This window comes from Strigops habroptila, chromosome 1 (genome assembly GCF_004027225.2).
Source record: "Strigops habroptila isolate Jane chromosome 1, bStrHab1.2.pri, whole genome shotgun sequence".
Taxonomy (NCBI): domain Eukaryota; kingdom Metazoa; phylum Chordata; class Aves; order Psittaciformes; family Psittacidae; genus Strigops; species Strigops habroptila.
In genome coordinates, this window is record NC_044277.2 from 134,190,827 (window position 1) to 134,215,800 (window position 24,974).

The window sequence follows — 24,974 nt, forward strand, 5'->3', positions numbered from 1 at the left end:
TCAGTATGAAATAATAAATTTCAAATACTTTTCTAATACTACTATTTTAAGACAAACTTGGGATCTTCAGGGGCCCAACTCATAAATTTTGAAAGCCTGGTTTCAGCAACATCAATGAGCTGAGTGAAAATCTGTCAGGGAAGTGGGAAAAAAATCTGCATTAATCACAACAACTGAAAATATGGGAGAGAGCAAACAGAGAAGATGCTTAGGTAACTACATATATATGGGGCAAATACTCATTAAGTTACTACTTAATTACTACTCTGTGAATGCAAATTAAATCATGGCATAAGATCATAATACTCATGAGTTAGTCTAGTTGCTTCCTTCAGAAATGTTTCACAGCATGACCTGTTATCTGGGTGTCCCAAAAGCTTCCTTTTCAATTACACAGCTGCCAACAGCAATATCACACATATTTCAAATTATTCCCTTAGATCACCATATACCAGCAGAGCTCTTCCCCTCCCCAAAGAACACCAAAAATGAGGGCAAACATTGAAAGTGAAGAGAAAGGGCTCGGAGGGCTATTTCTGCCTCAGAGCATGTCGGTGGACACTGTGATCAAGCTTTTGCCTCAAGAAAAAAGATAAAACTCGGAGGAAGAGCACTCTAAAGAACTCCGAGAGCCCCACCTTCTGCTTCACCTGGTTAAAGGGCCAGATTTGCATGCTGCAGCACATAACCTAATGTAGAAAATACCAGTTGGGTATTTTAGAGAGGCAATTCTTACAGTAGCTACGGTGCCTGCCTGCTCGGCTGGATGACGGCACTGCTGGCTGGGGCAGCGCTGCTGCTGACCTTGGAGCACCCCGAGCCTTCAGAGCGAGCTTCTCCTGGGTGGCTGTGCCCAGCCGCAGGGTAAGCAGCACGGCAGTGATCTCCCATGTGACAGGAAGCCTGCGTGGAGCGGTGAGCTGCCAAGAATTCTGGAGAGGTGACCTGGCATGCAAACAGATGGAGATGGTGAAGGCAAGGGGTGGGAAAGAGCGATGGCAGGTCACTTAAGCTTTACCCTTTCAACTAGTCCCTTTTGACACACTTCCTCCCATGCTGCAGGTGACACTGACAGCTGTTTTCCAGCTCAGCACAGCGGCTGTCACTCGTTGCCTCTGTCACTCATAAGGTTTGACAAGTGAGCCCAGCACCTTCAACGTTACACAGGAGCCTCCCTGTCTCCTCCATGCCACAGCTACTATGGAGAGACATTAAGAAATCAGCATCTTAAGTTACCATGAAGCAGAATCAAAGCTATGACCTAGCTAACTATAAAGATAAAGCAATCCACAAGCAACTATACTGGGACAAAATCGCAGCAAACATTTGTTACTACACTAAATATCTTCATAAATCCTATTTGTAAAAACATTTCAAGAAGTTTTCAGGGTAACAAATACCTGTCCCTACAGTTAGCCTGATCTGAACATTAAACTGGAATAGAGGAGAGATGGAAATGTGGAAACTGTTTTTCTTACGTGACAATACATAGTTGTCAGTTCACTTTCTTAACTGGAATCTTGGTGGTTTATTTGAAGTCAATCAGTATCTGCTTCTTGGTGAATAGACTCAGTAATCTATGTAATGATCTGTATTACATTGATTATAGATTTATTACATGCTCCTCAAAGAACATCTTCTTTTTGATTGGTGCTGAGAATCAAAATTAAAAGTGGCGATGGAGGGAAGAACTGTCAAGGTATTTACATCAGGGTCCTTCAGAACATCATGACTTCCCCCGCATACAGACAAATGGAACAAGTGCCACATCTGAAGTTGGTGGCCTAATGACCTCAGCTCTTGGAGGTCCAGGGTCTCTGTCATGACTTCTCGAGCAACTATTCAAGACTAATCATGTATGCCACTGACATACAGGCACAATGAGACAAAAGTACATGACCTTCTCAGCAAGTTTCTTTGAAATGCAAAGAATCTGACTGCTCGGAGAAGCAGAGCCTCTTTAGATTAATGAAGAGCAAATTCCATTTCTTCTCATGAAATCGTTGCCAGTTTATTACTTGTTTTCAAAATTATCTGGGAGTTTAGTGTTGTTTAACAGCATTGGCAATTTTAGAGCTTAAGTATCTGAAATTGATCATAAGTTGTTCCACCCTCTCTAATCTCTAGTAAACACAACTTACTCCATTAACATTCATGTGATATTGTTTTCATCACACTAGACTCCTCTGCGCAGAGTCAAGGACCTAATCAAATACATAATCAATCAACCTGCTTGTCAGATACAAACAGCAAGCAAAAGACTTCTTTGTGTCCTACACAATTGCCTTTTTAGAAAACAAGTGAACCATTGCTCTCAAGAACATGCAATACACAAGTAATGCATAAGGGGCCTGCATGCTGCCTGTGGTGCTGTGAAGAAACCTTGTGACTAAATTCCACAAGAGGAACATTTCTGACGAGTTCCTTGGATTGCCCTGACTGGTGTTTTGGAATTATACAGTATGGAATTTTCTATAAAGCTGACTGTGGTCACTGGAGTCAAAAGCTTCTCACAAGTTAACAAAAGACAAAAGTGGGCAGCTCTTTGGCTTTAACATCACTGAGCTCTCACGAACTCTGTTGCTACAGAATTCCACTCCTTTCTGAGCAGCAGGGAAAGCAACAAAACAGTTCAACAGTTTTTAAACATCTCAGATTCCCAAACAGCAACAAGAAGAGAGATACATGACATCCATCCTCATTTTGCCTCCTTTTTTGGGGGGGGACAGCAACTACTGTCTTGAGATTCTCAAGATGCTGCAATGAGACTGAGTTGGAAGCAATTTATGTGGGCAGATGTGGCGACATCCTTTCCTAACAGCATCGCCACAATACTTTTCTGTTGTTATGCTGTAAAAAAGCTCCAGAAAAGCAAACATAACGCATACTTACAAAAGCTTTGATATATACTATGTAACCAAATAATTTTAATGTGCATGTATATTGCATTATACAACTTGGATCCTATTCATACTTGCGAAGAGCACGCTTATCATGAACTTTAAGCACTGACAGTCCCAACTGATGTTATGAAGTAACTAATTCTGCTAAAATTACTGCTTAAAAAGCTACTACCTGTATTTTAGACGAGTAGGGAACACTACAGAGAATCACTTCAAAGCTTCTATTAGCACATGCCAAGTAAAATTCAACTGATAAACACTTTTTACAACCAGGTGGGAATTCAACATTATGGCGTATAAATGCATCTCTATGCAAGTTTCGTAAGAGTCTTTATGACAGTGCCTTACCTTCATTATAAACATTAAATCCAGCCAACTTACTTCTGTAAAATCCAGGCACCTTTAGAGATGCTAAACCTTGCAATTTCTTTTGATGTAGTTACGTCAGAGTAGAAATTCCCTGATGTCTCATTTGAAACTTACTCAGTTTTATGTAGAATACTTGTGCAAAAATCCTTAATATATTCATGCAATAGAAATTTGAATAGAGATTAAATAGGGTTCCTGTAAATTTGCTTTATAGCATCTATTAATAGACTGAAACACTTTATTAACTAACCTGAAGAAATTCCAGTATCACACAATCACAGAGTCCATGAATCATTACCACAGCAGCAACTCAACACCTCTGGAAATCACTGCGGTTGGTGCACAAACAGAATAAGCAATGGTCCATTATAACCGCTGGTGGAGTCTTAAATATCTTTATTTAAATAGACAAAATAAATATTTGGTAAGAGATAGCTAACCAGAGTACCACAGCTGTTTGGGTTTTTTTTGAAGCACAGATACCAAAGTAACGTGAGTGCCACCTCCTGGTTTAAGCATGAAAACACTCTGGGTTGTGCACTTCCACCTGAAGGGTGTAGTTTTATTTTCTCCCCCCTCTTTAAAAAAAAATAAAAAATTAGACTGTTCATCTTCGACATTCACAGAACGTTGAAAGAACAAAAATAATTAAACACCAGAAATTAGTAAGTCTTGTTTATCTTTAGTGCCTGGAGCAAAAATAACTATATAAATCTGCACAAGTATTTTCCCCAAATTTCACTTCACAGATGTCAAATCCTACTAAAACATATGAATGACCGTAATTTTAAATAAATATTTAAATGCAGTGGCTTGAAGTGGTCTTGGTGTCAATATACTTTGGAGTATATTTTTCCAACTCCTTTTTACCCTAAAAAACTCCTTTTTATCGCTGAAGTGGGTGCATCTCCCATCCAGGAGATCACAGAACCTCACAAAGGAATTTAGTAAATGCACTACTACAAATGGCACAAAGAACTGCAGCCCCATTTGTATTTGCTGCGACAGTCAAATCACAAAGTTGTTGAGAAAATAAGGGCACATTACAGTCCACTTTGAGTTCAAGTACGAGCCCACATCCTGGGTGCTACCACGCTGTGTCAAAGTGGTAATTCGGTATGGCATCACATCCTATGGACTTCTAAGTTTTGTTTCCCAGGATTTCAGCTCTCTGCACCACTTCACACTGGTATATGCCCACACAAACTCTTCTTTCCTCCACAGGCTAAGAAGCCACTGCTAGGCAAATGTTGTGATTTCACAACCCCGCACACTTCTATATATTGATTTGCTGTCATAATTCAATCACAATCCTCAAGTCTTCCGGAATACCTATGGCAACTCATACAATTTTAAAATGTAAACCCCCTTTGAACAAAAACCATTCACGTGCTTTATGTCCCAGCAAATTCTTATTCAAATTATGAAGAGAGCCAGTTATTGCACTTTTATCTCACAGCAGCGAGCACTTCCAGGAGCAGGACCATGTCTCTTTCCGAAGTTGCCATCCCTGTATTTTGTTATGCTAAAGCAGTAGCAGTTCATGATGTGTTCGTCAGCACTTTATCAATTCCTTGTTTGTCAGTGGTTCTGCAACGACTTCATCACGCATGAACTGCTCCTAAAGACAGCAAGAAGAGTTTTAGTTGATCTTCATTATTTCTGGAGCTCACCTCCCCCAAAAGACACCAGATACCAACTTTGTTTTCTAGCCTGGATGTAACTGCTATGAATCTGTCTCCCAAACCAAGAAAGCCACAACATGCCTACTAGATAAGAAAAACAACTAGGCTGTCTGACAGCATCACAGATACATCTATGCTAGAGTCACAGACAGATCTCAGCATGGCAGAGATTGTTTTGCCAGTGTTCCACCCCACGCTCACCTAAGCGGCATACTTTAAACCTCAAACACGACAGAGGAAGGAGACCAGCAAAACAGAGATAAAGCAGGGGCCGCAGCCACAAACGACAGGCCCACAGCCTCACACAACCCTACCCCGTGCGCACCAGCTGCTTCTAACAGCCGCCGCGCCCTCCTCAGGGCAGGGCAGGGCGGGCCGGAACGCGGCTCGGCGGGGGGGCAGCAGGCCGCGCCGTGCCCCGCAGCCCTCACCCCGCACCCACCTGGTCGTAAATGACGCGCAGGATCAGGGAGCAGCTGGGGCAGGTGGCCACGTCCTCGCCGTTCTCCAGGTCCTCCTGCAAAAGCCGCGGGACAGCAGTCACCGACCCGCCGCCTGCCCGCAGCCCCCGCGGCCTAACGCCGTTCCCCCCGCTCCCGCCGCCTCGCGGTCCCTGCGCGGCCGCCGTTACCCGGGTGATGAGGAAGCGGTCCCCGCAGGGGCACGGGTAGCTGTAGGTCTCGGTCTCCTCATCGTACTCGAAGTCCTCGATCTCCACCTCATCGTGGAACACCGACATGGCGCCGGCCGCAGCGCCGGGACGCGCCGGAAGCGGCGCGCGGAACGGGGCGGGGCGAGAGCCCGGCGGGACGGGATGTGGCGGCGGGTAGGGGCGCGGCGGGGCCGGGGCCGTTAGGGTCGGGTCGGGCGAGGGGGGCTGTGGGACCCCTCTCGTCTGCCCGCTCCCCACAGCCGGACACCCTGCGCCGCCCCTGGGGCCGGTGCCGCCGCCCTTTCCGAGCGGTGCCCGCCGTTTCTCGGCTCTGCCGGCTCCTCGGCCGGGCGGCGCGGCGCGGGGCTCCGTGGTGGCTGAGGCGGCGCGGCGGGGTACAGCCGCGACCTTGTCCTTCCGCTCGTCCCGGGCCGCAGCGGTCCAGCTGCCTTAGTGCTGCCCGCTTCGGCCGAGCGCGGGCTTGTCCCGTGCTTCACACACACAGACCTCGTGTGCTCCTTCCTGAGGGGTCAAGGGGAGAAGCTGCTCGGTGGTGACCTGCAGGAGGGACAGTTTGTCCAGGCCGTGCCTCCTACCGGTCTGTGTGCATGCCCTCGGTGGAAGATTTCCTATCCCGCTTGCTTAAGTGTGTTTGCTTCCCCCTCAGCGCTCACTTGCCGTAGTTTATGTACTAATTTTGTCTTCGGTGTGGTGCAGGTTAACTAAAAGTAACTTTCTCCCTTCAGATACTGATGTAGGACTGAGGAAAAGAAGAGATGCAGTTCTAGATCTCAAGTGACATTAACCCAGGGCCAGTGGGTCAGAGGGTAAGGAGAATTGAGTGAGTTGCTTGATTTTAATTTTAAGTGAGGAGAAGGAGTCATACAAAAGTAGCACCCATTTCTCTCTGTGGAGCAAAGGAAGAAAGGGAGTATTTGGAGTGGCTATTTCTGTAAGGGCTTGGGTAAGAAGAGAGTAGAAGGGAGAACATCCCACTGGGCAGGAGCTTGGGAGGCTGAAGCACTGCGCTTCTTGAAGGGCAGGGGGTTACCAAAGAGCTGTATGAGCAAAGAACATTGCAGAGGTGACATGGGGGAGAGGCTGTTCATGTTTTGTAAAGGCATGACTCAGGTTTGTGTATGGTAGAGGAGAACCAGGGTTCATTAAAAGAGATTTTGAAATGTATTACTTGCAGAGTAAAAATTACAACTGATTTTTATTGTGACTTTCAGGATTTGAGCATGATTGATGATAATGTAAATGGAACAAGTATATTGAGCTATGGTTCATGAGTTAATTTAGGGTAGAGTCTCACTCTTAAAATAGTCTGTATCAATAGGATCTTTCGGCTCTGACTTCGGAGTTGTAGCTGCTACAGTAAAATAAGGCCGACGTGTTTTGTTTTCAGTGTTATGTATTGATATTGAACTTTTGTTTGGCTGGGGTTTTTTACATTTTCATGTGTAGAACTGAACATATTTGCTTCCTCAAGTGGTAGCAGGGGAAATTAAAATGAGGCCGGCCTTAAGTGACTGTCAACCCTGGCAGCAGCATTAAACTAAATATGTGAAATACACAAATCGAGAATCTTTGCTTGGATTTTAAAGTTAGGCCACTTAATTTACCAGCAGATGTCGCTGCATTTAGGAGCAATTAACTGCAGAAGGGTTTTGAAGGATTTGAAAATAAATACAAAAAAGGAATTAATTAAATTTTCTCATTCCTTTGCCCCTGAAGCAAGGCATCAGACCTTATGTGATTCATTTTGATGTTGTGGTGATTTAATTAAAGTCATGGCTCTTCGTGTAAACAGCTTACATAAGAATGACCACTTTCAAATCTGGTTCATTTTCACTTTGAATTAGTTAATGTGGTAGAGTGAAAAGCTTGAAAACATCAATCAAAAGCCAGAAGCCTAAAAAAAGTATAATTTAGGTGGATATAACCAAGATATGCTACCTAAAAGACTCCAGATCATAAAATGATCTCATGATCTTAGAGTGATGTTTGAGCACACTGGGTTTACAGACTGAACTTTCTGAGATAGGAATGTGATTTCTTCATTGGATGTATACTTTTTCTTGTTAAAATATTTTAAGATTGTTAATACTTTTGTTATCAACAGCTTCTGCACATTTGTGTGTAGAAAGTGCCAAAGTATTTTGTTTAAATAGAGTACTCTGTATATGCTGTGGGAAAAATAATTTTGCTCACTGGTGGTAGAATAATTTTAAGTACTTCTGCTTTGGAAAGTTGCAAGTTGCTGTGGAATTAAATGCTAAAAAGCTATTAAAAATTATGGGCAGTTAAAAGCTGCAGGAAGTACTTAGGCTTGAAAGTAGGCATTTTGAGCAGTTACAGTAAATGTGTTCCATTTCTGAGCAGCCTGATTTATGAAAGCTCTGCCTCCCGTTTGTACATGATTACAAACAGACAAATTACTGAGTGACCAGCCAATGCAGCTGTTAGTGAAAGCCCAGAGAGTATAGGCCTGATTAGTTAAACAAGCTGGATCATTGCCATTTCAGAGGATTCAAGATGAAAAACAAAAACATTTTGAAAATAAATTACATGCTTTAAAATAATGTGGGAAAGGACATTTAACTGGAAGTAAAAGATTAAGAGTGCTTTAAAGAAGCAATGGACTGCATCATAGAAATAATATAATTTGATAGGTGGTGATAATATGATAGAGAATCATGCTAATCCACTTTAGGAAAAACAAAGGCAGATTTACAGGCAATGAGAAATACCTCTTGGCTCACTAGTAACCTATTGCTACACCTTGTAAATGAGGAGTATTTCTGACTTAGTTTGGATATTGTACATGTCAGTTTCCCTGTCAGAGCTGTATTTGAGCATGCAGTTTTGAAGCTTCACACCATGTGTCCATTGTAGTGCATGTAAGTCTCTGCCACTTGCTTAACTGGTTAGAAGTGTAAGTATTATGTAGGATATTTGGAAGAATGAGGGATTTACGTGTTTCTAAATAAACCTGTAAACAAAAAGTTTTATTTAATGTTTGTAAAATTTTCCAACCAGAACCCTTTCTTTACCAATAGAAAGGGAATGCATATTCAGCGTTTTATCTTCTTTAAAACATGAATATTGTTTGAGTGTTTAGAATCACAGATATGTTGGCTGGAAGGGACTTTTGAGTGCCATAGAATCATACAATCACAGACTGGTCTGGGTTGGAAGGGACCTTAAAGATCACACAGTTCCAGCCTCCTGCCACAGGCAGGGACACCTTCCACTAGAGCAGGTTGCTCCAAGCCCCTGTGTCCAACCTGGCCTTGAACACTGCCAGGGATGGGGCAGCCACAGCTTCTCTGTTCCAGTGTCTCATCTAGTCAAAGCTCTTGCTTGGAGCAGGTCACTTGCTGGCACTGGATTAAGCCAATCCCATGTGTAGACTTTTGTACTTCTTTAGGTTCATGAGGTTTCTCTTTTCCAGTCCTGCAGTTTCTCAGTGCTCCTTTGAAGTGAAGCTCTACCATTCAGCATGTCAACCATCCCTCTAATTTAGTATCATCCACAAGTTTGCTGACCGTACATCCTGTCTCATCATCCAAGTTACTGATACGTTTCTTGAACTCTATCAACCCCGAGGTACCCTTACTGTTACTAGCCAGCAACTGGAGCAACTTGAAGCCACCACGTCTTCAATTCTGACTGCCCAGGCAGTTTTCAACCGTTCCAACAGCTGCCTAATGCGTGTGCCATGGGACATGGTGCCAAAAGCACCATAGGTCAGTCAAGGTATACTGTAGCCACTGCTGTCGCCTTAGCTGTGTGACCAGACCTTTCATCACGGTGGGTGTTCAGATCTATCAGATATAATCTGGCATTGATAAATCTGTGTTGCATCTCTTTGATTACTTCCTAGGCTTTCACACAGCTAAGGGAACAAGCGCTGAGCATGTCCCATACCAGCAGCTGAGGTGGTGTTGACTGGACATAGGCAGTGCTTCTTGCCTCTCTTAAACATGACCACGCATCGATCCTTTTCCAGTCCACTGCAGACTTGCTCTGATAACTGTTTTTCATAGGTAATAAACAGTTGCCTCACAAGCATGTCAGCTGTGTCTCTTGGCAACCTGTGAGTGTAACCCATCTGGTGCTGTGCATTTGAATACATTCAGCTTCTCTAAGCAGTTGCTGGCCCCACTCCTACTTATCCCTCTCCTTCCCAAACACTGCTGGTCCAAGCAGAGGCCTGGGTGCAGGCTTTGCCTGTGAAGACTGAGGCAGAAAAAGTCTTTTTCTATACCATCTGTGACAAGGTTGTCTTCCCTTTCAATCAATGGATGCACATTTTCACTTGAATTCTTTATGATATTTTTGCACTTCTCAAATTCCTTCTTGTTACCCTGCGTGTCTATTGCTAGTTTTAGCTCCAGCTGAGCTTTGGCCTTTCTGATTTAATGGGAGTAAAGGGTGAAAACAAACCATGTCAAACAGTGAGTGTTTTGTTTAACAAATATGTATATGTATTTTTCAGGAGCTGGTGATTCTGAAGACTGCCCAGTCATCATGGCTTGTGCTACAATTCATGTAGGTTTTACTGTTCCTCAGTTACTGAGAGGTGCTAGCAGAATTCATCCCACTCATTCTGCATTGGTGGTGTTGAGGCACTCTGCTTCTTGTTACTGCACAGTGAACGGGTAGGTTATCCACAGGCAAAAACTTCTTTTTTTATCATCTTTTTTCACCCAAAGAGAATGTCATGGTAACACTGTCAAAATCAAGCTGTCAAATTATTACAGACCTAGAAATACTTATTTAACTCCCAATTATATATTTATACTTAATTCTTATTTAGGCTTATGTCATCTGTAGTCCAGATTACACTGGTAAATTGTTATGTTAATAGAAATTCATATCAGTAAGGGACAGTAGCACAGCTGTCAGAATGACAATTATCCTTGTTGGCTTTTTGTTGCAGCACAATAAAATCACAAAGGAAAATGGATCATCTAGAGAGGACAGCAAATAATTTTCGCCAGGAGGTTAGTGTTCTGTTCTTTAGGATGTAAGTAGTTTTTTTGTGTGTGTGAAGAAACTGGGTAATTACATTTGGCTTCATATTGTCTTCTACTGGAGTCTGTTATACTTCTTTTTCTCCTCATTTTTTGTATTTGATACTGTTATAAAAAGTGTATTTTGTAGTCAATGGGTGGAATGTAATGAGTTACAAAAAGTGTGGGCGACATGTTTACTTTATGTTGGACAAGAAATTTAATAGAATTCTGGCCAAGTTTCTGGATTCTGATCAGTTGTGAAAGCACATGGATACACATCATCTCTATACAAGCTTCTCAGATTTTTATGGATCTCTATAATTCTGGTTCAAAATTGAAATTAAAGAACGTGGAAAATAAATACCCTTTTGTAACATAGGAGGTAAGATAAAAAGTATGGACATTTTGAAGGGAGAGATGATAGACACTTATAAAAAGGATCTCTAGTTTGGTTCTATTTTAATTCATGTACATACAGGTATTTCCTTTCTGTAATGAGCTGAAGTAGATGTTTAGAAATTTTTTTAATGCTGGGAGAACATGACTTCAATTCTTAAAAATGTTTCCCTAGTAAAACAATTCTGCATTTTTCTTAGACTTTCCAGGAGAAGTAGGGCACTTTTTTGACTGAAAAACCCCATCTTTACTTCCCAGGAGTTGGAAAACAGTGCCCATTTATTCTCCATTTCTTGGTTAGCTTCTCTGTCTTGAACAGCCATTCATGGCAGGCCAGTCTTGCACGTGTCATGCAGCAGGACAAACTACGTTCTCACACTATGCAGATGTTAGTGTGCATACGTGTACATAATTTAGTCCTTCTCTCTCCTAGATTTTTCCCTAACTATAGTTGAGAATAAGTCACAGTGAATTTGCTTCTCCAAAGGAAGCTGGGTGGGGGGGATATGTAGGTAACCCCCAAACCTGAACATTCAGAACTTCTTACAAGCTGCAGACGGATGAGATGAATGCAGCCTTGTTCTGCCTGTTACGAGAGCTGTCAAGGTGTGAGGCAGCTTTAAGGGACTATGTGTCTCAGAGCTGTGTCTCAGCTACTCACACTTAATGTCAGCTCTTGGGTACAAATTAGCATTGCTTGTGGACACACAGCTGCTCAGGAGGATCCAATTTATGCCAGATTAACTCAGTACATGGAGAAAATGAGTGTAGAGTGAGGTACAGATAGATGCACATTCTTCTTTGCTTCTGACATGGAAAAAATGATTGCACTTTTGAGTTTTGTAACCATGTTTATTTTATTTTGGCTATTTCTGATTGCTTGGCTTGCTTAGCATTTATGCTGAGCAGAAAAGTAGGTACCTGGAAAATATGTGGAAAATGGATCCTTATGAGGTGTTGGAAGCCCTGAGGTTGTACAGGGAATGGGAACTGTAAGGCCTTAGGAAGAGAAGGAAGCTGAATGGGATAGGTGAAAGAGCAGGGCTCAGTTCTTGCTACCGCACATTCTCCACATATCAGAGGATTATGCTGTTTCTTTTTTTTTAATGCTTGATTTATTCTTTGTTACTTTATTTCTGACCACTTTAAAATCAGTTTATTTAAAATCCTCCACTTGGTTTTAAATTCCATGTAATCAGCAGTTGGCTTCCCTCAATCTGTGTTGCCTTATTTAGCCATTTCAGTCCTGTAGAAGGATGAAAGAACCATAGATCTGTGTTGCATTAGTGTGCATGCTACACAGTGTTGCCTGTTGAGGAGAACTAATGTGAAGGAGCAGGGCAAGGAAAAAGTGCCTAACACTTTCTTGAAATACAAAGTCTGGAGTCCTGTGTCCTCCTCCCTCTCACTGCAGCCCTGCCTTGGGCCAGTTGGATACTCTTGTGATGGTCCAAAGTACTGGTTGAATGTCTTTGATCACCCTGGCTCAAATTTAATTTTTGTAATAACTTTATACTGATGAAGAATTAAATTTCCAGAGCTCTGTTAGATCTATCAGCCAAAGAACAAATTAGGGAGAATGCTGAGGGGTAAAAAAGGGAATAAAGAAGATCCAAACTTAATGTCCATTTCCTGCACTTACGGTTTCTCCATCAGAACAAGCATTTAAGTCATGGGTCTGACATTTCTCGTTAACTTGGAGTGATTGCAGTCCCCATTTAATACTGTCTGCTAAAGTGGAAAAGAGATGTATGCTACTTCATTTTAAATTGGCACATGTCCTGCTGTTTAATGGGACAGTGGACGTGTTCAGATGTTGCTTTATGAATAAATTAATTTCCTGCCATGTGTTTTAAATTAGAGCATAGTTGCTCAAAGTTTTGGGGGTTGGTTTTTTTCATCTGTTTGATCTTATACAAATGAGAAATGGTAGAGTTGTGGTGGTATTATTAGTATTTCCTAGTGTGGTAAGTGACATCAGCGTTTTTTAACAAAGTAAAATCTGTATAGTGCCCTATGTAGAAAATACTTAGGGTATTACTTTCTTTTTAGAGGAAAAAGGTTAATAACTATAGCTCAAAAACACCTGAAAATGAAGGTCAGGGACGGGATGGGATGAAAATCCATGTTGTACTGATAGGCATCAAAGAGTTGAAGTGGGATGCTCCCCCCTGCAACGGTCCTGTTGCAAAATCTGCCTTTCATTTAGAAAAGCATTATATTTCTCTTAATTTTTATTTAAACTCTTTAAAAGTGGTGTCAGGTCTGGCTCTTGCATCCCCTCCTATCTGGTTGCCAAACAAAAACTCTTCTGTTAACTAGCAATGTTAACATTTGTTGACAAAGTTAAACTGCTTGTGTTGCAGTTTTCTTGTCTTCATAGGTCATATATGTGGTCAAATGGGTATGTGTGTAAATGCAGTAGCACAGGGGTTGTTGGCTTGTTGTTTGGTGGTTTGTTTTTTTCCCTTAATGCTCTATGCATTAGTGCACAATCTTTCAGTAATGCATTTAATTACTTAAAACTAGATACAGATCTGGAGTTCTCCCTAGGACTTCAGTAGCAGCTGATCTTTTACGAGTTTCCCTTGTCAGTCTTTGTATCAGCAATGATCTTTGTTGCTGGAAGATACAGGAGTGATTGTTTGTACAGATGTCAAAAGAATCTGAGAAGTGATAACTAGCAATCGCTTCTGTTTATTGTTACATTCTCTTCAACTGAAATAAGTTTGTATAAAATCTTTGAATAACCCTGACAAAAGTGACAGCCATGGCGGACCATAAGTACAAAACTATTTCTCCATTCAGTGACTGTGTAAGTGAATCCATTTTTGTTTCTCTACCTCAGTGAAAAAATATTGGTGCTTTAGGTGATGAAGTGCCACAGATAACATGTGGAATGATGGATATCTCGTACACAGATTCTGGAGTAATTTTGCTGCAAATGGTATCTACGTGACACAAGGTCTTATTTTTCTTTTGTTAGGTAATTTCACAAGCAAAAGTGTGTGGAATCAGCAATGAATCAGAGACAGTCAAAAGACTTCGCTTGGCTATCACAAATAAAGATTTTACTTTCAAAGCAGGACAGTGGTAAGATCTTCCAATGTTTGAGGGGAAAATTACTAGCAGAAGTGCACTATAACAAGATGTTAAAAGGCCTCTGGTGCTTGAGCCTTGGAAAAAATCCTTGGTCGATAGAATACAATGTCTTCTTATCGGGTGCTCTGTCAACTAGCTGATACTTGGCATAAATTTAAACCAGCCATTATTAAATATGCTAATAGTAATTTTACGAAGAGCAAAACCTGCTAATTCTTTAAATGTTCAGTTTGATTATTTAGGTGTTTTCCTCTGGTTTATGCACTCTACATTGTTTCTTCAAGAGTACTTTGAAGTACACTGCACTTCATTCTGCAAGCCATCTCTGCTGTCTTTATTTACTAGTTAGTTACTGTGGAGCTGAGACTGCTGATTTGCAAGATACTTAGTTTTGGTTTATAATTAAATCAGAATTTCCTGTTAACTTTTATTTCTTGCCCTAGAAGTTTCCACTCTGAAAATTAAGCCTGTTAGGTCAGATTAATATATAAATATAGATAGGCAAACCTGAAAATAAAACCCCCTGGAATTATTAAGCTTTTGAAATAATGAGCTGTTTGTTTAATGTTTTTTTCCTAGTGAAATAGTAGATTTTCATGTTTGTCTTCATTCCTTGTTAAAGTACTCCCACTCAGTCACTTTTTTTTTTCTTCTCTTAGAAATTAATTTAAAACTAGGATTAGTTGCTTCTGGCATTGGACGTTTAAACGTTCCTGAACTTTTTATTGGCGTAGGCCATCTGAAAGTGGTTTTGCTGGAATCAAAGTATAGCTGCTGGGGTATTAACAGCATATGTTACTCATGTAGTGTTAATATGCTGGCTTTTAAATTTAGAACCAGAACACAAGATGTTGATTGCAGTAATTTGTTTGTGGAGTAATTTGCTGCAGTTTTTGCACACGTGCAGTGACTCATATTAAATTCTTGCTTGCCAGTACTTGGAAAGTGCATTTACCCTCCAAAAATGTTGTAGAAATTATCATGCTGAAAACGGAAAGCTTTAATTATAATTACTCTTTTTCATTTTCCTCTTCCTTGAAAGTACTCTAATGCTATTGTAAGGTATACAACAACTTTTCTATACTTGTAGCTGTAAACTGTGGTTGCGTTTTTTTGATGAGCACTACAAAACCCCAGGCCACAATTTCCTGAGTAGAAAAGGCTAACTTGTTAGAACTTGCTATAGTAAGATGTTACAAAGATTGTCACTAAAATGTATATGTTTTTTGAAAGTGTTGTAATTATCAAGTTTTTCAGAACCAAGAGTGAATTTGTTTTGCAAGCATGCTGCCAGATAGTGGTCTTTATCTGGCTGCAAGTAATGAAGAGACTTGTTGCTGTTACCCATTTCGATTTACTAAAACATGCATTGAGGTACATGTATGTTGTAAGTACTTCAAAGAAGTACCTTTGTGGATTTAATGTTTCTGATCTCTTCCTCGAGCAACTGCTAATTATTGTTTGTTTCTCAAAGATTTGCCTTTTCCCTTAAAAGGAGGGAGTTGAAAAAACACCATCAAATCTGGTTTACATCTTTTCACACCTCAACTTGCTGTGGGTTTATATAGGTTTTTTTTTTCTTCCTCCCTCCTCCCCACTACTCTCCTTGCTTCAGCTGTCACAGAGAGCATTTCTTTAGGAGCCCTCTTATCCTTCCTACACACAACTAAGATGAGGCAAGCCATCAGAAATAGAAGCTAGGCCATTATAATATGGTGTACCATGCCCTGAAATTTCATATAATTGTGTAACTGGGAAAGAAATACTAATATAAAAAGAAACACACATCTAGGTTAGTACTTTAGAAAGGCAAAAAGTACATTCGAGTTGGGTTTTACAGCAATGTTTGGGTTTGTATGTATGTTTCCCCACCAGGCACAAATAATACTTCACTTATTTTCAAGCAGAACATTTTGACGTAAATGTAAGCTGTTACTTTACAGCATAAATGTAATTTCCTTTTTCCTTTTCATTAATGTAAGTAGTAAGATTATTTTCCACCAGAGGGTAGTAAAGAGCTTTAGTAGCATCTTGAGGTGTTCTTTGGTACAGTAAGTGCTGCAATACAAGAGTCCTTTCTAATCTCTTAGATCCTTAGTACCCAGAAAGCTGAGCCCGTGGTCAGTGGGGCTGCAGAAGCCGCCTCAGCTGTTTTTGTTATTGACCTTTCATTTGCAGTCAGATACCTTCATACACCATCAAGCATAAAGTTAAAAATTGTATCACTGTAGTATTGTATATATCACACTGTACGTGCTTCGGGAGAAAGAGAGGATCTTTTTCTCTGAAGGGTGAAGCTTTGGGGAGAGTAAGTGGGCAAAATTCTTTATTTAAAAGTAGTGAACTATTCAAAGGGCTTTTCTCCTCCCTCAGGAGTTTGTGATCTCCATGAGGAATACAGCCTTGCTGTTCAAAGAAAATATGTGTGCAGTGGAAGCCTGTCTGTATTTCTTGTTGCATTCTCATTTAGCTAATACCGAGCCAGCCTAACTCAGGCTTGACTTGCATAACGATTCTCTAGTACTTGGCATTGCTTACCAGTGTGGTTGGTTCCTAAGTGGAGCAGCACAAGTAGTTTTAAACATTAGTTTTCTTTTGAAATACAGGGAGTTTGTCACGTGCTGTAGAAACCCGAAGTATTTAAAGATGTATGCAACACAGAGGAGTTTAAATGTTAGATCATAAACCAACTTCTAACTTTTCCTGATGCTTTTTGGAATATTAAAGCCTTACTTTTACGAAAACGAATTATAGCCCATATGTATTAATGGCTTTCCTTCCATACTCTAACTGCTGGTGTTGCAAAAGCTTAGCCATGTGTTACCTTCTAATCTTTAGAAACCCACGTGTGGTTTACTTCAACTTTAAAAAAACTTGTAGTCATTTACTCCATTTCAATGGCCTCGCAAGAGATGGCTGCCACCAGAGGGCACTGCAGGTAAAGCAATGCCGCTGCTAGGCACTGGTGTCTCACAGGAGGAATTGCGTACGGACTGTGGTACTACTCCAGGTATTTGATATTTCCAGGAAAAGAAAGTGTTTAATCTAAAGCCATTTCCCTGAAATTAGTCTCCCGCTCTTCTTATGGTGGAGAATTGAAAAGCCCATCAAAGGGACCAGAAGGAGTGGGATTTAAGCCACTCTATCAGACCATATTGTGGTTTTGGTTTAATATGCAAATAATTTATTTAAACACTTAGAATTCCAGTCTGTTATAAGATGTGGCATCTAATGCTAAAAGCAGAATGGTTTAAAAACCTGCTAATTTAACAAAGGTGATGACATGTTTTTAGATAAAAATAATTCTAGGGAAATGGTGTTACTCAATATTCAGTCCTTTAGAAAAGCTGTGTTATGGAAATGAAGATGTTTTTATACAGGAAGGATAATTGAAGCAAAGGCAGCCATTTGATTCTGGTTATTGTTTTCCATGTTTTGGGGTTGTTTACTTTTTATCATTTTTTAGACTTTTGTTTCTGGCCTGTTTTTAGGGTTGATTTCTTTATTCCTGGACTGCCTGTAGTTGGGGGATTCTCAATGTGTTCAAGCCCTGGCCTGTTGAAACGAGAAGGAATATTAGAGCTGGCAGTAAAGCACACTGGTCATCCTCCTGCCCACTGGGTTCACACTGAGGTAAATAAGATCAACTGTGAGATCTGGCTGCTTTTTTATCTTTCTTTTTTGGGGGGGGGGGAGAGATGGAAGGAGTGGTGTCTGTGATTTCAGACCACTTTTTGCTATTAACTGCAAACCTCCGGTTGAATTATTCAACCATTTTTAATACAATATAAATCTTAAAATCTTTTGTTCAGTAAGGGACTGAAATTGGATGTTAAATTGGATGAAAAACCTCTGCTCTAATTTGTGTCCCTGAGAGCAGGCTGTGTTACACATTGTTACATCTGGTAGCTTGCCATGGTTCCTGCCTGTTTCTACAAATATAAACTGGGAATCGTTGTCAGATGAATACAAATACAGATTATTAAGGGGGAGCAAAGGGAGCTATTTAGATCAGTTTTTCTGAAATGATAAACCAACAGAATACTTCCGAATTTCTATAGTATTCGTTTAAACATGCAGTATTTTTGTAATACTGACATAACCCAAGGCTTGACTTTTGCTGTATTAGAAGTAAAGTCTGACACTTTGGCCTCTTGCAGTCTCTTGTTTGTCCATTTACCCCATTTAGTTGTAATCAGAAGAGTCCTATTTCTGTTGCTGATCACATTTCATAGATGATCTGTCCTATCAACTCTTGTTCTTTTCACAACCACGTGTGAGCTGTCCTATTTACTGTTCTCTCCTGGCATTTATATTTCGTAAAGTGGCAGCAAAGTTTAAACTGGCAGATTCTTGTAGGCTCACCAATACTGCAGTTTTGTTCGGTGGTCAAGAGTTAGTTATAATAAATGCTGATGCAAATTTACTAGAATTGAGACTGTGCAGAGTGCTGCTAATCTGGTAGTCAGCATGTGACCATCCACATGGTGATTTTAATTGGTGTCGTATCAAGTTATCTCCACTGGAACATAAACAGAATAACCTTTGTGAGATGTTGTGCAGGACTTGAGTGCACATGCCAGCAGACCCCATAATGCCTAAGAGGCTTGTCTGGGTTTTGATACTGCTCCTTAGAGAATATGAATGCCTAACTTCATAATTCCCAGGCCTTGAAGACTCGTCTGGGATTTCTGATGTTGTAAATCAGTTTGCTGTTGCTGAGTTTTCAGCATGGATTCATAGGAAAAGCTTCAGTTAGCTGGTAAGCGAAGTCAAACCTGATAATCCTGTGGGGAAACCTCCAGGGTACACAGGGACTCTTCTAACTAAACAAAAGTGCATGCTTTTCCTTAGGGAAGAACAAAAAACCAGCAACCTGGAGTTTCAGAAGGCTCTGTATGTGATGAGAAAAGTCTGGTACTTACTTGTTTGAAAGTTAGTTCTAAAAGGAGGTATCTCAGGGTAAAAGATGTTATGGAAATAGTACTCATTTACTCACTGTATCTGGTTTTTTAGAGGTATTATTTTTTGATATTCCTGTATATAAAATCCTAACTTTTAGCACAGTGTGCTTTAGAGCTGGAGGAATTCATAGCCTTTTCTTTAGAAAAACGTACATGTAATGTACTGATTGCTTCACTTCTCTGCATAAACTGTTTCAGTGCTGTACGTACAAACTGGGCAAAAGGACACTTTCTCACTGTATCACTCCAGAGTTTTTTGTTTGGTTTTTTTCCCTTGAATACTGACTTGCCGTTACCACTGCCATGGCTGAAGCACTGAAATGTGTAGGAGGCTCCTGGTTAAGGGAGATTCTTCCGGTGTCCTGTGTCCAATCTTGATGAGCTCTAGCTGGTTAAGGAGGCAGATTAGACAATAATGAGATTGTTTCTCCCTAAAAATGCCTATTTCCATAAAGGGTACCATGGTCTATGTACTCCTTCTGCCACATGAATCTGGAACACTTCTGGACTCATGCGTCTCTAAACCAGAATAAAACATGGGGGGAAAGCCTGGCAGTGTACATTGGAAAGGGAGAGAGAAATAAGTTTTAGATAATGAATACTGGTTGTCTCACGCTCTCATTGAGAGCAAATACTTTATGCAGTAATTAAGAAAGGCAGGAAACTTCTTTTTACTGGCCACGCTCACCACTTCAGGGACCTCTGTGTGCAGTACCTGCACCCCAGGGCTGCCTCCCTCCTCCTGCTGGAATTGTTACATGGTTAGACCTTTGCTTACTGCACACTTGTCATTAATGGAAATCCTTTTTATCAAGTACTGCTTCCCCATATCAGAAGAGCTTTTTGGAGGAAGTGTTTTTATTCTGTAAGTGATTAATTGCAGGTTTTCAGCAGTTCTTGTAGCTTTACTTTTTCCTCACTTTTCCCACCTTCTTTGGTTTCCCTCTGCTCTTTATTTTTTAAACCCAGTGTATGGCCTGCAATGAGTTCTGTCTTCTGCTCCTGTATGTTCTGTCAGCTTGCAGTGAGCTGGGAGAGCTCACCTGACTTCTCTGTACTGCGGTTTCACCCTTCATAGCGGGATGCAGTGCTGGTTTACCAAGAACATGCTGACCCAAATGGGGTTTTTTTGTTGTAGCTTTAGTTTTCCATGTATGAAAATAATATGCTTTGGCAAATTTCTCTAAGCAAGAATTTCTCATGTACAAGTGGAGAGGAAGAGAAAAGGTTTTCCTCCCATTTTTCTTCTTCTGCAATTCTGAAGTTGGGAATGCGAAGCAGTTCTGCAGGAAATAATTCTCGTGGGTACTTGCTTCACTTTGGGTGGTTTTTATTTTCTAGGAATGGGGATGGAAAAACCTCCTGCATCTGTGCCACTCATTCTGGCTTCCGTCTCTGACCTCATAGCACGGCCTTTTTTGACACGAGGCTGGGCGTGGGTAAAAGTGTGATCTCACATGTTAAGCTCGGGTTTTCACAACCCCATCTTGCTGTGGAAAAACTCTCGCATGAATCACTCCTGTCCCAGCTCTTACGGGGTGGGAAGGGGGAGTCACCATCCTGCCTTATCAGAAGAGTGAAACTTTTGAAAGGAGAACTAGATCCCTAGAGACACTGAAACAGATTAAAATAAACATGGTTTCCAGCTATCTGAAGTGGAGTATTTCAGCTTTCCCTCACTGGTCAATAAAAAATCCCAGCCCAGCGAGTCTTGTGGCTGTGGTGCAAGAAGAACTGTATTTCAGCGTTTGCTTTGAGTTGTGAAAGTAAATCTCTTCTTTTCCATCCTAGTGTACTCTTGACTCAGAAGTTGCCCTGCGAGTGGGAGGTGATTTCTTCTTTGATCCTCAGCCTGGTGACTCCCCTGTAAAACTAGTGCTGATAGCAGGGGGTGTTGGAATTAACCCATTGTTTTCTATACTGCTGCATATAGCAGATCTTCATGGATACCAAGAGGGTAAAGGAAATGGATACAAAATGGGAACAGTGAAGCTGTACTACAGTGCAAAAAATACAAGTCAACTCTTATTTAAGGTAAATTAAAAGTTTTTTAAAATGTAGATCTCAGATATTCAGCTATTAGTGTGTGTGTCATCCTGTTGCCAAATTCCAGAGAGCCCCTCTGTGTAAGACACTGCACAAAGACAGACTACGTTCACTTCATGCCTCAAACCCCATGTGTGTTTTGTTACTTACTCATGCTGTGTGTACAAATGAAACGTGTTACTGGACCTACCTGGTCTCATAGACTGCACCAGTAAGTCAGTTACATTTTACTATCATGTCATAAAAGCATCATAGTATAAAGATTATATATATACTATATATGTATATACACCCTAGCAGTATGTGTAATGCTATATGCTAGAACACTGTAATCACATACATGTAATACTCAGTATAGATTGTATTGAATTTAAAGACTAGCAAGAGCAACTATAGCCAAAGGAAGTAGTTCCTAATATAATAGGGGAGCTTTATTGATAATGCATTAGTTATTATTGGGTACTAGTATATGAATGAAGGCTTTACAACCACTTGTAAGATTGCTTGTACAGTGTTTCAGTAACACTTAGCAGTTAAAGATAGTTGTTATATTCAGCCATTAAGGGTCACCAGTAACATTTTAGGATCAAAGTAGCACAGCTTCTGTAAATCATCCCTAATGATTTAAGTTTCTTTCAAGTATTGAAAGCTTTGGATTGTAAGAAAGAGGTGAAAATCTATCACGATTCCAGAGATCGCGTGTAGGATTCATCACTACTTTTTCTTCTGTATTGGTACCATATTTCTGGATATGAAGGTGATATTGCTTTCTTTGGAAAATCATTTGTTGTTAGGAGCAGAATGATAAACTGGAACCTATCTACTCTTCCATTTGGTCAACAAGGCATCTCCCAGCCTGTTCTAAGCATACACTGAAATTGTTTCAGTGCAGAAGCTGGCATTTCCTGAGTGTCACTTCAGCAGCGTTATGACAGCAGAGCTTTTGCGTTAGAGCTTTTGGGACAGAAAAGAGCACAATAATATGTCACAGTGCTTAAAATACATCCTTCCCCTCAAGCCCAGAACATGTATATGAAAATTTCCCCCATGCAGAGGGTTGAGGAAGTAGGATCACTGGAGCCTTTATGCTGTTGTGAGATACATCTGCACAACTCTCCAGGAGGAACTGTCTGGTTGTCACTGATGGTTTGAAGGACCAGTTCCCTGCAGAAGCAGCTGTGTGTAGGCTGACAGGGACAGAGGCTGATGCTGATGTAATTGGTTTAATTCTCGTGTTGGCTGTGCTGTCATTTCACAGGCAGAGGCACTGTGCTTCTGGAAATGTCGTCGTTTAAAATGGCAGAAGCATCCAGTGTTAGAATGACAAGAGATGGCATCCTAACTGTGCGACTTTGAGACGGCAGTTAGCTGGGTTTGCCTGACTTCATGTGGACCAAACGTGACCTGTGTTTCCGTATTGTGGCTGGGACGCTGGGGCTGGGCCTTTTTCCTTAGGGAATTCCCTTAGTGGTCAGCTTCATTTTGTATTAAATCACCAGGCTGCAAAGAGCTGATGAGCTGTTGAAATTCTCCTTCATTCGGTTAAAGAGAGCCCGTCTCTTGCCTTAGGATACTAGAAAATGGTACTTTGGTGGTTGATGTCATGTGTATATTTGCCACTTTGTGCCCATGTCACTGAATTACAGAGTGATGGGGTACCAAGAGGACTTCAACTCAAGAGGACATGGTTAGTTTCAAAGGTACTATCAAATTCTACGTGGTTCCATGTGAAGGGCACTGAAGTTTAGAGTCACATCCAGAACAGTGAAAGCAGGTGCTGGTGGAACAGTGAATGGCACTGTCAGTGCTGCTTGTCACGCTGTGGCTTCTTAGGGAATCAGAAACAGATTTGTCTGTAAAATAGACTCTCTCTGGGGATTTGTGTTAAGCAACCTATGGCAGACTGTCCACTGTAGTAACTAGTTAGTCAGCAAACACATAACAAAATGAGTTAACTTACCTGTTCACAGAGTAGACATTATTTTTTATTTCAGAATATTTTAAGAAAGACTTTCCAGTGTCCATTCCTGCAGTGAAATCCCCAACTAGCCCAGGGTCTGGGCAGTAACTACATCTTGGTTTCAGAACTAAGTGCAGCATCTGACTGACAGATTTATTTATTTTTTACTGTGATTTGAACTGAAGCCGCTGGGGTTTTGGTGGGAACTATCACAGCTGTGACTTAAGGAACTGAAAATTACAGTTTCTATTCGGGTAAAAATAGCATTAGCATTACACTGTAGTTGGTTTTCATTGGAGAACATGAGAGAAAGAGTAAAGGGTCTAGTAATATTAGCAGCTAAAGCAGACAAGACTCAAAAAAGTTCCTAACAAGTGGTAAATGCGTACTGCAGGATACGTGGATGTGGAAAGAAGAAATAATGAGAAATTATATGTGGAAGGAGTCAGGAAAGGACAGAACTGGTTCTTGTGTCCCAATCTTACAAATTGCAACCTGCTGTAAAATAGGAGAGGAGCAGTGACAACAGCTGGTGGTGCATTCACATTCCAGTTACGGAAGTTCTGTGTACGTGTGCAGGTCAGCGCTGTGGAATTAGGCCCATGAAGGTCTCAGTGCTGAAATGCAAGAGCCTTGGTGCTGGGTGATAATCACCAGTGGTGTGGGACCGTAGGCAGACATCTGCTCTGATTTAATGGCCTGCGGTGTAAGTGAGTGTGTTTTAACATTACAGAAAAACATTCTTTTTTTGATGAACGCATTTCCTGGCAAGATCATGTGTCGCTTCCACGTCACCCAGCAGAGCTCACCCATCTGTAAAGAGCTTCAGCCACATGTTACAGGTAAAGGTCATGGCAAGGTACAGCCACGATATCTACAGTCTAAGTTTGATTACATCCTAGAGGATGAAGTGAAATGCATCATTTAGTATTTGTACATGTAAAGATTCAAAATGAGATGCGAGTTAAACCTATATTATCTCACTGTGTGTATTGCACTTTGGAGAAAAATTTTCCCTTTGCAGTTTTTGTTCTCATTTCTGATAAACCTCCTCTGTTAATTCCAAGCTTTATACCAGTATTTCCCACTGCAACTTTTATTCCAGAAACTATTAAGCAAAGTATTTACTTTGCTGAAGGTGGGATTGATGAAGGAGAAGGTAACTGCTGCTAAGGGACACTTCATCGTGTTTCCCTTTCTATTGCATTTGTGTTGGGGATACCTATTTTCTTCATCTGAAAGTGGGATTTTTAGTCATATGTAAGCCATGTTCCTCTTCAGTGACTAATACGCTGTGCCTTCCAACTGGAAGTACTGAAATCCCCTGAAGGACAAACGGGTTTGGAAGCCTCCAATCTCGGTAGCGATTATCCTTCAACACGCCAGGCATTTTTAAGAGATGAGTGCTTGAAATACCTCCAAGCAGTCATTCTTTTTGAAGTTACTTCCTGATTAATGTTTCTGTTCTTGTTTCCTACCTTTTTTCTTTGTCAGAGGGAAGAATATCTGAAAAGGATCTAGAAAAACATGTATCTCAGGATACCTTATGGTACATCTGCGGTCCACCTCCGATGATAGAATCTATATCCAAACTACTGTCTGACCTGGGCGTTCCTAGGAACTGTGTTTTCTTTGAGAAATGGTGGTAGTGACACCTGCTGAACAGAAAAGATACTGGTTTTTTTTCTAGTGTATTTTGATAAGCTGAAATGTACAGAAATGGACTATGAATTATTTGGAAGATTCTATTTCACACATGAAGATATCCTCAATCATGACAATGGTCCTTTAATTTAACCATAATACACCTGAAATGCTGCTGCTTTTGGGGGAAAAAGTGATTTTATATTAAAGACATTAACTCTTCTGGTTT

At 40.9% G+C, this 24,974-nt stretch overlaps 2 protein-coding genes across 10 annotated transcripts; one reads left to right on the forward strand and one right to left on the reverse strand.

Annotated features, from left to right (window-relative positions):
* Positions 1 to 421: 421 nt before the first annotated feature.
* DPH3 (diphthamide biosynthesis 3) lies at positions 422 to 5,739 on the reverse strand. The gene is made up of 3 exons (XM_030488355.1): positions 5,589 to 5,739; positions 5,400 to 5,474; positions 422 to 4,893 (listed from the first exon to the last, which is right to left on the reverse strand). Exons 1-3 carry the CDS (start codon positions 5,694 to 5,696, stop codon positions 4,828 to 4,830), a joined length of 249 nt encoding a protein of 82 aa, XP_030344215.1. The 5' UTR covers positions 5,697 to 5,739; the 3' UTR covers positions 422 to 4,827.
* Positions 5,740 to 5,742: 3 nt separating this feature from the next.
* On the forward strand, positions 5,743 to 24,974 carry OXNAD1 (oxidoreductase NAD binding domain containing 1). 9 transcript variants are annotated; one of them, XM_030488286.1, is made up of 9 exons: positions 5,743 to 5,783; positions 6,356 to 6,436; positions 10,114 to 10,276; positions 10,558 to 10,621; positions 14,016 to 14,122; positions 17,623 to 17,764; positions 20,887 to 21,129; positions 23,835 to 23,943; positions 24,596 to 24,974. In XM_030488286.1, exons 3-9 carry the CDS (start codon positions 10,146 to 10,148, stop codon positions 24,748 to 24,750), a joined length of 951 nt encoding a protein of 316 aa, XP_030344146.1. In that variant the 5' UTR covers positions 5,743 to 5,783; positions 6,356 to 6,436; positions 10,114 to 10,145; the 3' UTR covers positions 24,751 to 24,974. The 9 variants fall into 9 exon arrangements, with proteins under 9 accessions (XP_030344146.1, XP_030344173.1, XP_030344165.1 ...); XM_030488296.1 differs by lacking the exon at positions 5,743 to 5,783 and adding an exon at positions 5,787 to 6,255; XM_030488340.1 differs by lacking the exon at positions 5,743 to 5,783 and having other exon boundaries at positions 6,225 to 6,436; positions 20,887 to 20,923; positions 21,029 to 21,129.

Coding starts and splice junctions, on each gene's coding strand:
- DPH3 (XM_030488355.1), bottom strand. CDS start 5,696: ATGTCGGTGTTCCACGATGAGGTGGAGATCGAGGACTTCGAGTACGAT. Junction 5,475..5,588: donor ACCGCTTCCTCATCACCCGG/GTAACGGCGGCC, acceptor CGGCTTTTGCAG/GAGGACCTGGAGAACGGCGA. Junction 4,894..5,399: donor TGCGCGTCATTTACGACCAG/GTGGGTGCGGGG, acceptor TGCTGTCTTTAG/GAGCAGTTCATGCGTGATGA.
- OXNAD1 (XM_030488270.1), top strand. CDS start 10,095: ATGTATATGTATTTTTCAGGAGCTGGTGATTCTGAAGACTGCCCAGTC. Junction 10,277..10,557: donor TGTTACTGCACAGTGAACGG/GTAGGTTATCCA, acceptor TTTTTGTTGCAG/CACAATAAAATCACAAAGGA. Junction 21,130..23,834: donor CAAGTCAACTCTTATTTAAG/GTAAATTAAAAG, acceptor TTAACATTACAG/AAAAACATTCTTTTTTTGAT.